We start from the raw sequence: 13,086 nt of genomic DNA, 5'->3' as shown, positions 1-13,086 counted from the left end.
GCCTTCTGCATGTGTCGGGCAGCACATTTGGAGGCAGAGTGGATGTCTCGAAGCTCCTGCTGAGACTCCTGTTCAGCCTGTGGGGCAGCTGTTTGCATCTGTGGTTACTGGAAACTGGCAAAATCCTTGAACTTGTGAATCCAAGTGGCTGAAACAATTTGAGCACATCTATACAGTGTAATACTCTGTAGTGACCCCTTTTCTCAAGGCCAGTGACCATGCAAGTAAAACTAGAATACTACTGCAGTATTTTTTTTTTTTTTTTTCTTGATTTGATTTGAATTTCTTGTGCAGGAAGGGCAATAAATAGATCAAAAAATGAAAAAAAAAATTAACAGATGGAATTCACTAATTTCTCTGTTCTCATCTTTTTTTTCCCTGAAAAGCAGAGGTATTCAAACATATTCAGATCAAGCCATTGAGCCTGGCCATCGCTCAGTTGCAAATTCTCATGCTTTCCATGACAGTAATTTTAGGACATCATACACTGTAGTATTAAATACATCCCGATATCAGAGAGTGAATTTAAGCATGATTCCTTATCAGGAGGTGGCTTCACAGGGGATGGAAACAGCCCAGGAATGGGTAACACCGACATGATCTCTGATACTCATCTCAGCTCTCGAAGCTCAGGTGGAATCCAATTGGTGAAGGGCCCAGAGGGTAAATCTTATGGGGAGTGGCTGAGGGAGCTGGGAGTGTTTAGCCTGGAGAAAGGGAGGCTCAGGGGGGACTTAATCGATCTCTACAACCCCCTGAAAGGAGGCTGTGGCCAGGTGGGGGTCGGTTTCTTCTCCCAGGTAACAAGTGACGGGATGAGAGGGCACGGCCTTAAGCTGCGCCAGGGGGCATTTAGGTTGGACACTAGGAGGACGTTTTTCACAGAAACCAACAAACAGAAAACTTTTAAACTTTTTTAAACCCTTGAGGTCTCGGCAAAAGCTGCAATAAGGATAAAAACGCCCACTTCGCACAGAAACACGCCACCCCAGCCCGCGCCGCCCCGCGGCCCCGCGCCCCGCCCCCCTCAGGCCCCGCCCCGCGCGGGGTCGTTGCCACGGGAGCCGCGCGGGGTCGCGCACGCGGCGGCGAAGATGGCGGCGCCCGTGTCGCTCTGTCACATCGCCTGCTGCGCCAACCGCGCGGACGGCGGCGCCGTGGCCTGGGGCCGCGGCGGCCTCCTCGCCTTCGGCAGCTGCCACGACGTCGTCCTCTACGAGCCGACGGTGAGCTAATGCGCTATGGGGTGGGACCGGGACCGGGACCAGGACCAGGACCAGGACCAGGACCAGTCCCTCACACTCGCTGCTGTCTGTCTGTCCCGCAGGTGAGGCGGGCGGTCGCCGCCCTTCGCGGCCACGCCGGCAGAGTGAACTGCGTGCGCTGGGTCCGCCGCCGGGACCGCGGTGAGTAGCGCGGCCTTGGACCCCCCCGTCCCCTCGGGTGTGCGATGCCGCGGTGGGGCCGGGGCCGGTTCCCCTCGGGCCGCGGGCGCTGCTGCCCTTGCAGGGGAGAGGAGTCGGAGGAGGGTCGGTAGCAGCGGGGCTGGGCTGTACACTGAAGGAAATAGGGGGCTGCGGCGCTTGCAGTGCATCCTCTCGCCTTAAGCTCAGCTTCCCATTAGGGGTTTTCACAGAAACAATTCGTTTGGAAAATACCTCAGAGATCATCGAGTTCAACCTATGACCCAACACCACCGTGTCAACCAGACCATGGCACTAAGTACCACATCCAGTCTTTCCTTAAATACCTCCGGAGACGATGACACCACCACCTCCCTGAGCAGCCCGTTCCAATGTCTGATCACCCTTGCTGTAAAGAAATTTTCCTTGATGTCCAATCTCAACCTCCTCTGGTGTAGTTTAAGACTGTATTCTCTCATCCTTGATACCTGGGAGAGGAGACCGACCCCCACCTGGCTACAGCCTCCTTTCAGGTGGTTGTAGGGAGCGATGAGGTCCCCCTGAGCCTCCCTTTCTCCAGGCTAAACACTCCTAGCTCCCTCAGCCGCTCCTCATAAGACGTGTGCTCTAGACCCTTATCAGTTCTATTGCCCATCTCTGGACCTGCTCCAGCATGTCAATGCCGTTCCTGAACTGAAGGGCTCAGAACTGGACATAGTACTCGAGGTGTGGCCTCATTTTGACAGGTGGGTCTGTAGGAATGTGACCTGCCGAACCCAGGTGAGCTGCCTGGTCAGTGACGGGATCTCTGCTCCTGGCCCCACAGCCAAGGGCACCCCAGGAGGATGTTTGCCTGGGGCTGCAGCAGCTCGCACAGGTTGATGGCTTGTGCTGCTTGTTCTGCCACCAGTCTCTTCAGGAAGGTTTGGAGGTTTGTGTGTTTTGACTTTGTAAACTGATCTGCGATGTCTTTTGAGCAATCTCTGAGTATAAAGCTCTTAAGTTTCATAGAGGTCATGTGCTCTGAAAAAAATAATCTTTAGATAGATAGAAATGTCTGAGACCCTTGTGAGGCTTTTGCTAGATAGCAATTCCACGATTTAACATTGCTTGGTGCAGACTGTTCATAGGCACATATTTGTGTCCTGAGGCCTTTATGGAAACTCACTGAAAAAGAGAAATGGGGCCGTTGACTAGAATGTTAATGTAATGTGCTGGTTGCTTTTTTTGAGAAGTACTGAGGTGCAAACATTAGTTTTTAATAGTGATATAAACTGCCATCCTTTCAACTGGTTGCACTAAAACATATTCTTCTTAAAAATGATTAAAAGAAGTTATTTTCAGGGAACTTGAGAATTAAATTTTCTTGTGAAGCTTTGAATTCTGTTTGTTTAGATTTCTCTTGATTTATTTTCCTATGTTCCAAAAAGACCAAACAGAACCCCAAAAGATTAATTTACACTGTTGGATTTGAGAGTCTTTTGGAATGGTATTTTTAGCACTTTCATACAGAACTTTAAATAGTCCTGGGAATTTTCTCTTTATGTGTTCTTGGGGAGTATCTTTGCTCTTAACCTGTTCTGCACAGTGCAACTCCTATTAACTATACTTTATTTTGGTGGAGGCTTTGGTTACCAGTGATACTTTGTGAGTAGTAACCAGCAGAACTGCTTATGTTGCTGTTACAAAGTTAAGTGTACACTAAACTAACCAAAACATATTTTTTAGCTTCTGAAACAGAGTTAATTTCTGGTGGATCTGATAAACAACTTATTCTTTGGGAATGGAAGGATACAGTAACATGGAATAATCAGGTGAGCAGGAGTAACCTCTCTTCAAATCTCCTTCTTCAGTAGTTTCTCACATATCACAAATTATCTGTTTTGTCTGTATTTCTGATTCACGCTATTTGTTTCACTTTGACTGTTTTTGGTTTTTTTTTTTTTTTTAATTGAACCCCGTGTGTATATCCTTGAAATTGTTGGTGTGTTGCTGTGTTTTGCTATAAATAAAATCTTTAGTTCACCTTTTTCAAATCAGCATTGTTAAAGAAATTACCCAATCAGTCATTGAGTGGACTTGTTTAGGTGTCTGAAGGACCCTGTTTGTCTGTTCTTGACTCATCAGCTTTCTGATCTCACCTGGCAGTTTTCTTTAAACCACCTTAAAGCCTTCAAACCATGAGGCCCATTCTGAGTTGGCATTTTCTGTACCCTTCTTCCTTGTTTCCTTATATCCATTTCCAGTGATTTCTGGTCAATCTGTGCAACAGTGTGGGGTTTGTATATAGGTAGTCTTACCGGAATATATACGAGTTGGGGTAGATGTTTAACAAAAATGAAGGTAAAAAAATCTGTGCAACAATTTAATTTTGTCAGACAAATGGATAAAAGTAAGGAGACACGCTAATTTATTATTTGTACCATAAAATGTAAGGCAAAAGATGCAATATTTTGTGAAAGAGCCTTCAGTGTGACCTGAAATTTAGATTAAAACCACTCTTAATTTGTTATCTAACTTTTAAAGTCTTTCTTATTAGGCACTGGGTTGGGAATGGCTGTGTAGGTAACCCATTTCATCATCTCTCTCAAAGTAGATTATTAGTCTTGGCATTTTAAAATGCATGAGAATGCATAGTAGGGGGAAATGAACCTACTTGGATGGGGGAAGGTTCTCAGATATAAGTTATTTCTTGTCCTGATCCATCATAACTGTTCATGCATTTATTTAAGATAACGTACAGACTTCTTACTAAACTTTTTCTGCTGATGTGGTGCACAGCCATGTGGCAATAATTTCAAAAGAATGTGGCTAAATGTGCACATTTTAATGGCAGTTCTAGACTAGTGTAAATCTTAAAAACAAAGTTCTATATTGAACCAATGAAAAATTCTTACTGGGGCCTACCTGGCTGTATTTTGGAAAGAGGTGTCAAACATGTCTATGATAAAATTTGGATAAATGCTGGATAACTTCTGATTGCAAAATTAAAAGCTTCTCATTTTGATCTTTGTGTATATAAGGAACAGATTGCAAATTGAATCACCTGTATTCATTAAGTCTAAATTTAGCAGTGTTGTTTTTCATGTTGGCATTTTGAAGGAGTAAAAAGCTGTTTTGACTTGTGAGAACATGCTAAACATTGCTGCTAGCACTGCTGTAGCTGCTGCTTATTCCATTGTGTTCCCTGCTCTATCTCCTTCACTAAGGGTCTCCAGACTTTTGTGAGATGCTCCTTAGGGTGAGGGACAAGAGAAGGAGAAAAAGGAAAGAAAACTGCTCTTGCTAACTTCTATACTGTTCCATCTTTCCTCAAGGAATGGTGAGGTTTGTATAGTGTACATGGCAACATTTAATTCTGTTCAGCTTTGAGCAAAATCTTACCATGTTAATATTCATTACTGCTGTATCCCTTCTCTGAGTTTCCTGGAATATGCTATAGTTTAGGCATAGCTTGGCAGACCCTCTGCCATTGCAGGTATAGAACTCATTTTCAATATTAAGCCATTTTATTTCCTAAAATGGCTTTAAAAGTTCTTGCACAAAAGTTACTGGAATTTAAAACTTTGTAAAATTTTCTCATGTGTTCAGCTTGTGAAAAGCATTCCTCTCAAAGGCCACACAGAAGCTGTTTTTGCTGTGGATGCTGTCTACCAGTCAGATGAACCTGATTTAAATCTGCTAATAGCTTCTGCAGCCTCTGACTCTACTGTGAGAATCTGGTCTCGGCATGGTTCAGAAGGTAACATTTTTTTAATGTTAGGGATAACATACTGGCTAAATAAGAATGATGAATGCTTATCCATTAAGCATTAAATACTAACATCTTGTAATGCAACTACATTGATTTCTCTTCAGACTTTAGTACATCAAAGCACGGTATTACTCTTTGAAAGCCTTGGGTCAGATTTGTTCTGCAGAATGATTTATCTTCATATTTCATCAGGGATGTGTGGTCTGAATTTACTTGTTTTTTTTTAAATATGTATTCAGATTATAATAATCAGAACCATTGTTTTGCTCTGTAATGTGGAGGCAGACTAGCTGTACGTGTGTGTGAAGTAAAATTACATAGTAGAATGATTAATGCTGGTATTAGAAAGGTGAGGTTTAACTAGTCACTTGATTTTTGCTATTGGCTTGAATCCAATGAAGTTTGGGATAGTAGAATGTTGACCTTCAGTTGAACTAGGCCCTTGCATGGAAATACCGGAAAACAGCATTCTAAAATACATAAGAAATAAATTGGGTAGATAATCGATATTTAAAGTGTTATTTGCTGGATGAATTATAGTGACTGCATCTCTTTAGCTGGTGTCTTCTTTGTCTGGTGTATTCGAAGATTTCATATTGCCTTGCCTACATGAGAGTATGGAGTTGCCAATCTACAGTCCCATGTTCTGGAAGGCATTTTTGATGCTCCCAAAGAACCCCATGAAATCCTGTCTTTTCCATTTTGTCTTGCTGTTGTGGGTTCCAGTGATGGAGAGACTAATTCTTCTTCTGTAGAGAGGTTTTTTTTCTGCTATCCTCTTGTTTATTTTGATCTGGATGGCTTATTAGTTTAATAATTTTCAGGATCTCAGGGATGTTTGCAGGTTTTTGCTCATCTCTCTAGCTGCTGTTGTAGCAAATGGATTCAGTTTTAGCTTACTGTGCAGTGAAGGCTGTTGCCACAGGATATATTTTGTTATATTTATTGCTTCTGATGTGTTACCGCAGTGAAGCTGTATAAATGCAATATTCAGTATTATCTTCCAACTCAACTAACTCTGGATTAATTTTTATGGTCACACAGAGGATGATACTATTGTTTAGGCTTCTGAAAAAATGTAGATGTTTCAGATTCTTGAAATAAAAAAGGATGGGAAATTTTAACTATATAATGTAGTAGGAAATGGCAGTGTAACTGTAATAGTTACAGTGAATGAGATCAACACTATCTGTTCCTGTTTTCCAGCTAAATGTGTTGAAATTCTGCAGTTTGGAAATGGATTTGTTATGGATGTCTGCTTATCCTTCTTGCCTGGCAGCAATGGTAAGTAAAGCTGCACATCTTGAATATCAATGCAGGAAACAAAATCTAAGAAATCCCCCAAATAGATTTTCATTTGACTGACTCCAGACTTGTGTGCCACAGTTTTTGTTTTCTGTGAAATCTGCTTCAGCTGATTCTTATATCTAAAATTTTTTTCTGAACTCTTCTTAATATTTAAAAAACCAGACTGATTACAGTGTCTTCAAAATGGCACTCACATGGGTTTGTTTGGTTGAACTCTTGAGATGAAAAGCTTTAAAACAGGGTAACAATACTGTAAGTGAATGGGATAGGATGATGCTGTTAGTTCCACCTGCTCCTTGTGGTGCTGCTGCATATGTTTGTTCTTCTTGTTTGAATTGAAGGGCAAGATTCAGAAAAAATCTGAAGGCCTGCATCAAAAAATTTAGGTTCCCAAGCAATATTTATCACCTGTACAATCTTAAATGTGAAAAAATTGAGGTGCTGAACTACTTTAACCTGACTGTTCAGTATGGTTTATGTGGGTTTCTGTTAACAGAAATGTTAGATTTTGTAGGCTGCCACAGACACATTCTTTTTCTGCAAATAGGTAGAAGCTTTCTTAATTTTTTTTTTTTTTAAATAAAGCAATTGTATGCTCAGGCCAGATACATGTGTTGAATTAAGTTTGTGTTTAAGTATTGTTAGAGTCTTTCACCTGGATGGAGACCTGCCAGGCTCCCAACTGGAAAAGTGCTAAATTTTCTTACTCTATCTAGAATTTTCAGCTCTTTGCTGCATGCATTCCACACTGATGCGTTGTTTTGATTATATGACTACAAGCATATTTTATTCTTTGGCCTTGATAAATCTGGGAGCTATGAAAGCTCTTATCTAGATGTATTGTCCCATTTGGAAGTGCCAGTCTCTGTTTTCAGAGCGTGTCTGATACCAAAAGCAGCATCTGCACCGGTAAAGAACATTTACACCTCTCTTTTCCTGTAAATACATTAGCATGTGCTTGTTGAGATGGAGTTAAAAGGCTTGAGGGTAAATTAAAATCATTACCTCCAGTGGGAATATTCTTTAGAAGTGAAGTGCCTGTGGTGTCAATGAGTATAACATTCATACTGCAAAACAATAGATTATATTGTCATTTATGATGCTGTACACGTAAGAAATTCTCACCGTAATGCTCTAGAGTAGTGCATCTGTTTAATGCTGAAATCATGTTCTATATAAGAGAAGTAATCATACATTTTGAAAACACCATAAATTAAAATTATTGTTAAAATTATTAAATTAGTTCTTAAGCTAAATGTTTCTGAAACTCAAATAGCAGGAAGTGCTTCAAACTTCTCTGAATGGTGGAATAGCAAGGATTTTGTTTTCAGAGTCCCCAAAACCAGTGTTGCTTAAAGTTACATTGAGAGCAGGACAGTCCTTTATTATGAACTCTTCTCATCCCCATTCAGATTAGTTATCCAAAGTAGTACAGTGCTCATAATCTGAAAAAGAGTACTTTATTTTTCTCAAAAACTGAAATTATTTTCAATTTCTATAATTTCAATTTGCAAAAAAATTTCATTTTGTATGGAATTAAAAAAATTTTTTCTAGACATTTGCTTTTTTTGTTCCAGTTGCAATATGAATAATCTCTGCTGCTAAAATTGCCAAGACACAGTTTAGATTTTGAACTGTAAATGGATAGAAATGTTTCCTGTAGAAATCTGTAACAGGACTTTTATTAAAGCATAACCAGTGTTTTCTCCCTAAGCTTGACATAGTAGTCCATATAGCCGAGGAGTATGTTAATTCTGAGATCTAAATAAAGTAGCTTAAAATATATTATTAAAAATATCACTGCTGATCATTTGTCAGAAACATTAATCTCTAATGGCAATTTGGAATTTTAATGAGCTTCAGGAAAAAATGATCTACGATAAATTTAGTAGATGCTCAGAAATCTTTACAAAGGCTAAGTTTTCAGCTGTACAGAGATTCAAAGAAGCTTTTCTCTTGAGAACAATCTGCATTTCTTAAGTCAGGAACTAAATACAGAATTGCTTTTCTGAAAATCATAAACTACATTTCCTGAAGCATTTACAGTAACCTCTAATTTCACCAAGCAAAGAAGTTTGAGGCTTGCACTGAAAATTGATTCATATGCAATGGATGCTTTAACTTTCAGAAGACGTTCATGATGCCTAGGATTGTAACTGATTGTCCTTGAAAATAAATTATTAAAAAAAAAAAAATTGAGCCACTTTTGTGAAGAAGTCAAATAGGGAGAACTGGTGGATTGCTTACAAAAACCTGACCAGTCACTTGCAGCTGGAATGCAGCTTAAGCACTTTTCTGGCAGCCTCTTCGCTAAGTAGTTTCTGTGCATTTGCTTGTTAAGCCTTGAAGAAGAGCCTTGTGCTGTTTTGGTTGGTTGCTTGATTTTGCCTTGCAGTGTCTGCTCAAACTCTGCTTCTAAATTGCTGGCAGTAGGATTTACTATTTTACAAATCTTGATCAGCTATTTGTCATATACTGTGATTCTTCTTACCACCTGGATAATTGTCATGATGTAGCTTGGCTTCTGACAGTAAATAATTGTCTCATCAGAGCTGAATTGCAACAGGTGGAAAAAAAAGAGCAAGTGAACTTGGAAAAGCTCTGCTTATCCAATATACTTTTCTTATTTCCTCTGCAGGACTTTTATCTTAATCAGATCCAAATTCTAATACCCTAAAGCATTTATATGAAAAACTGTATACTAGTCTGGTTTTGCCAGATATATATTTCTTGATGGGACTTTTTGAGTGAAAGTATTTGCATGTATCTGCTACAGCAACTAAATCATAATTCTCTCTTTGTTTTTATTAGTTAAAGTTTCATTCCACTGAGTAAATATGTAATTACAGTAATGGCCCATAAAATATGTTTCTCAGGAAAGGATGGTATTGTCTTCAAGAACAGCCATCGTATTGTATTTTATGGAAGAAAACCTCACTCTTGTCCAATTTCTGTGGACCTGACCACCAGGTCTTCATTCAAAGCAGCTCATTACCTTCAATCCAAAACAGGGTTTTTTTTTTTTAGCCCTATTAAAGAGAGGAGGAGATGGAGCTGAATTGTGACTTAGAGGTTGGAGAGAAAAAGCAAGTGATGGAACTATAAGAATGTGAAATGTGACGGAGAAGTCCAAGAGGAACAGTGGATGACTAGGCACAGATTTGGTACAAGTAGAAAGAAGAAATTAGTATAGAGGATAAGCATATTATGGATATTCAAGTTGATTTTTTAATCTATACATAGTAAAGATAAAATTATCTATATAAAGGGATGGCATGGGGTTTTTTTGTAAAAGAAGTAGTTGATTTTAGTGAAATTTAGTATCTTGTTTTCTATCCAGACTTGAGAAATGCAAATGCCTAGCCCTTAATTAATAGCTTAGTTCTTCATAATTTTGTATAAATCTTATTTTCTCTTACTGTTTCAGTCTCTAGCAGTAGTATTTCTTCCTTATGACCCAAAAGGAGAAGAGTGGAGTAAGAGTTAACTATTTTTCCCCATCCTATTCTGTAGAAGAGAGGAAGCAATACACTGCCTAACTTCTCTTTTTTTAGCCTCAGACTTAACTTTGATTCAATAGACTTATGGGGTTTGTGCACTTTTTAGGTTAGCCAGTGGAAGTCAGCTACTACTCAAGACTTGAGTAGGTGTAAAAAATGTTTCATTTCTTTCATATTCTTGGGTACAGGTAGTGGTGATCCGTCTTCCATTTTTGGTCTGTCTTTTTATTTGCTGTATAATAATTATAGGTTTAGATGGAGTTAGCATCTTAGGATCTTGATTTAGGAACTTGAATTGCTTTAGTTCTGAGTCGTTTTGTTCCTTCCCTCTGTATTTAGAGCAAGTGCCTGTTGGTATCAATAAAATATAGTTAATTAATAACGCTAGTACTTGAACTTCCTATGGATATGTGAACTTGAGGCAAACTACTCTTTTTAGCATCTTAAATATTTATAGATATTATTTGCATGTCAAAATAACTCCTGAGTTCTGTGTTCTTGAGATACTAATTTATTAGGCAGCTAATGTAGAAAACATTAAAAAGTGGTATTGCACTTGCCTATCTGTTAGTATTGATGTATTTCTATATATTTCTATATTGATTTTTACATTATTTATATTTTTTCATATCCTAGAATATTAGATTTTATGAAAAATTAAGACTGACTTTTCCTTTCCAGTACCAATACTGGCTTGTGGTGGTGATGACTGCAAAATAAGTTTGTTTATTCAGCAGAATGGGCAGGTAATTACAATTTTTGTTTCTTGCTCTGAGCATTACTCAGTTCTGCTTCTTTTCAAATGTGCTGTTGGTCTTTTTCAAGTTCCTTAGTAAGTCCTATCTGTCTCTACACTGCCATCACATACAACCGCCTCTTTTCAAATAGTTCATGCATTTTCTATGAAATGCACATACAGAATATTGAAGTTTAATTCAGTGCATGAAAGTGTTAGTTTTTCTTGATTTTTCTTTTTCCCTGTGTGAAGATAGCCTGTGTTTCTATTCCCACTGATACAAAATAGCTGCAACTGTCCTTTATTAAGTATCCAGGCATTGAGTTGTTCACATGGAAATGTTGTTACTTTCATGCTATAAATTCTTATAATGAAACTGTTACGACTTCTATCTGAGGAACTTTGTTTGTTGCTACGTATGCCCTTTATGCCTGAATGCTTTTGAACATCAAAAAAAAAAGTATTTTTAGGAGTATCTGATCTTCTAAAAGCACACACATTTTTCATGTGTTATTTGGAAGCTGTCAATTTTTAGTTTTTCATACAGATAAATATTCCTTTGGAGCAGTAGAAAAACATTATGTCCTCTCTTGCATCTGTTCAGACGTTTTGTTAGATTCTGAAGCATGTGTTGAACGACTGTTTTCCAAAACATAACTCAGTACCACTTGTTTCTTTTTCTCACTCCCTTAAACCCCTTCAAACCACAAAAACTCTCCCAATGCACCAGTGAAGCTACTATTTAGAATCCCCCTTTGAAACTGGCATATGTAGAACTAGTTAGTCTTCTGGATTTGCTCAGACACACTCCCTTTAGGGATTAAAGAATAGATACTCCTTTTTTTTTTGAGAGAGATAAAAGCTACTTTATAGATAATTTTGCCAGTTTGTGCTGCCATGTACAATATTAAGATTTTTTGGTTGCCGTTGTTGTCAGTAAAATAAGTACTTCATCCTTTTCTTCTATGTTTAATGATTTCTTGAACACTCAGTGGAAAAGCAGGGTGCATGGTTAGATTTTTAGTTTTCTTTTTTCCTATGTAGCTTGTGAGTTAAGTCAGTTTAATGAATTCTCTGGGAATTAGCAATGGCACAATGCCACTACTGATTCTCAATGTGCTAAAGAAAGACTTTTATCTCAGGAACTGTGCAGTTGTTTTTTCTCATTCACAGTTTGAAACTTGTTTTCTTGTATGATTCAGATTAACAAATTATATACAGTTTGACTGCCAAAAATGTTCAGAGATAAATAACTTATTTTGTCCATTGTTGGCCAAACTTTCCAGTATAACAATAGTCTGCCATTCTTAAAGACAGTCAGTCTGTGGAGTGTAAAGGAAGGTAACTTGAATAAACGAGTTCCCTCTGCAGCTTCATAAGCAAGTTTGTGCTGTCTTTTTTTTCTTTATACAAGGGGTGAGCAGTTTTGTTTTGCATGTGCTATTTTTCACACCTTCAATTTCAGAAAGTATATTCACCAGCTGTTGTGGCAGAGTTGGTGTTCAGAATATCTCTTAAATGAGGTGGGAATTCTTGTTGGTGTCTATCTTAACTTTGCAGAACATCTCTTTTAGCTAAATGGACTGTGCAGGCCTCAAAGAGAAGAGCCCATGTAGTGCTTGACAACTACTAACAGAATTAAAACATACTTGCAAGCCTTCTGACATGAATTCCTGCCTAGCTGCTAAAGGGAGGTTCTCTTTCATCAGGTTTTTTCAGATCTACTGACATCTTTATTTATGGCTTCTTAGTAGTATTAAAGGTATTTGAAGGAAGTGTTACTATAGCCCTGCCATTTTTTACTGGAACTTGGCATCGGAGAATGATTAGAATCTTAGCTCCTGTGTCATTCCCTTACTGGTAAGGGCCTGTAGCTCTGTTCTGTTAATTGTGACTCTTGTAAACCACTTCCTTTGGTTAACATCCTCAAAAAAATTGTATGAATCCAAAGGCAGAACACACGTTCATAACTGGGCGTTCTAATGAAACTTAAAGGGCACTGTTAGACTCTGAAGGAGGATGAGGCATCTTTGCTTAGCTAATTCAGGCTACCTTTTGGTAAACTCATTAATTTTACAGTCAAAAAAACTGCTTGGTTTTTAAATCTGAGTGGGCATGCTTTATAGCTTTTGAGATTTGCTACCCATAGATCCCTTACTGTCTTAAACAGTAGAGAGAAAATGAACTCTTTGCTTTTCTGACTTGCTGGAGGAGGGTATTTATTGATTATAAAAGTATCCAGGGAAAAATCTTTCAGAAAGCATAGTATGTCTTCCTGCTTGAGATACAACATCTGTGGATGTGGCCTGTGGAGGGCAAGCAAGCAAACCAGTGGATTAAATTAGATCTTTAAACCAAAACATTTTTACATTGAGCTTTGTATCT

At 38.7% G+C, this 13,086-nt stretch overlaps 1 protein-coding gene across 2 annotated transcripts in view; it reads left to right on the top strand.

Annotated features, from left to right (window-relative positions):
- The first annotated feature begins 1,081 nt into the window (after positions 1-1,081).
- ELP2 (elongator acetyltransferase complex subunit 2) overlaps positions 1,082-13,086 on the top strand; it is a 38,738-nt gene continuing 26,733 nt past the window's right edge. For both annotated transcript variants that reach the window (XM_048289458.1, XM_048289457.1), the window contains exons 1-6: positions 1,082-1,226; positions 1,328-1,406; positions 3,132-3,217; positions 4,995-5,145; positions 6,364-6,441; positions 10,647-10,711. In XM_048289458.1, coding sequence (XP_048145415.1) covers positions 1,095-1,226; positions 1,328-1,406; positions 3,132-3,217; positions 4,995-5,145; positions 6,364-6,441; positions 10,647-10,711 — 591 coding nt within the window. In that variant the 5' untranslated portion in view covers positions 1,082-1,094. The remainder of the gene's footprint in view (positions 1,227-1,327; positions 1,407-3,131; positions 3,218-4,994; positions 5,146-6,363; positions 6,442-10,646; positions 10,712-13,086) is intronic.

Source organism: Corvus hawaiiensis, chromosome 30, assembly GCF_020740725.1.
Source record: "Corvus hawaiiensis isolate bCorHaw1 chromosome 30, bCorHaw1.pri.cur, whole genome shotgun sequence".
NCBI classification, from domain to species: domain Eukaryota; kingdom Metazoa; phylum Chordata; class Aves; order Passeriformes; family Corvidae; genus Corvus; species Corvus hawaiiensis.
The sequence above is the reverse complement of the archived record's forward strand: the minus strand, read 5'-3'. Positions and strand labels throughout refer to the sequence as shown.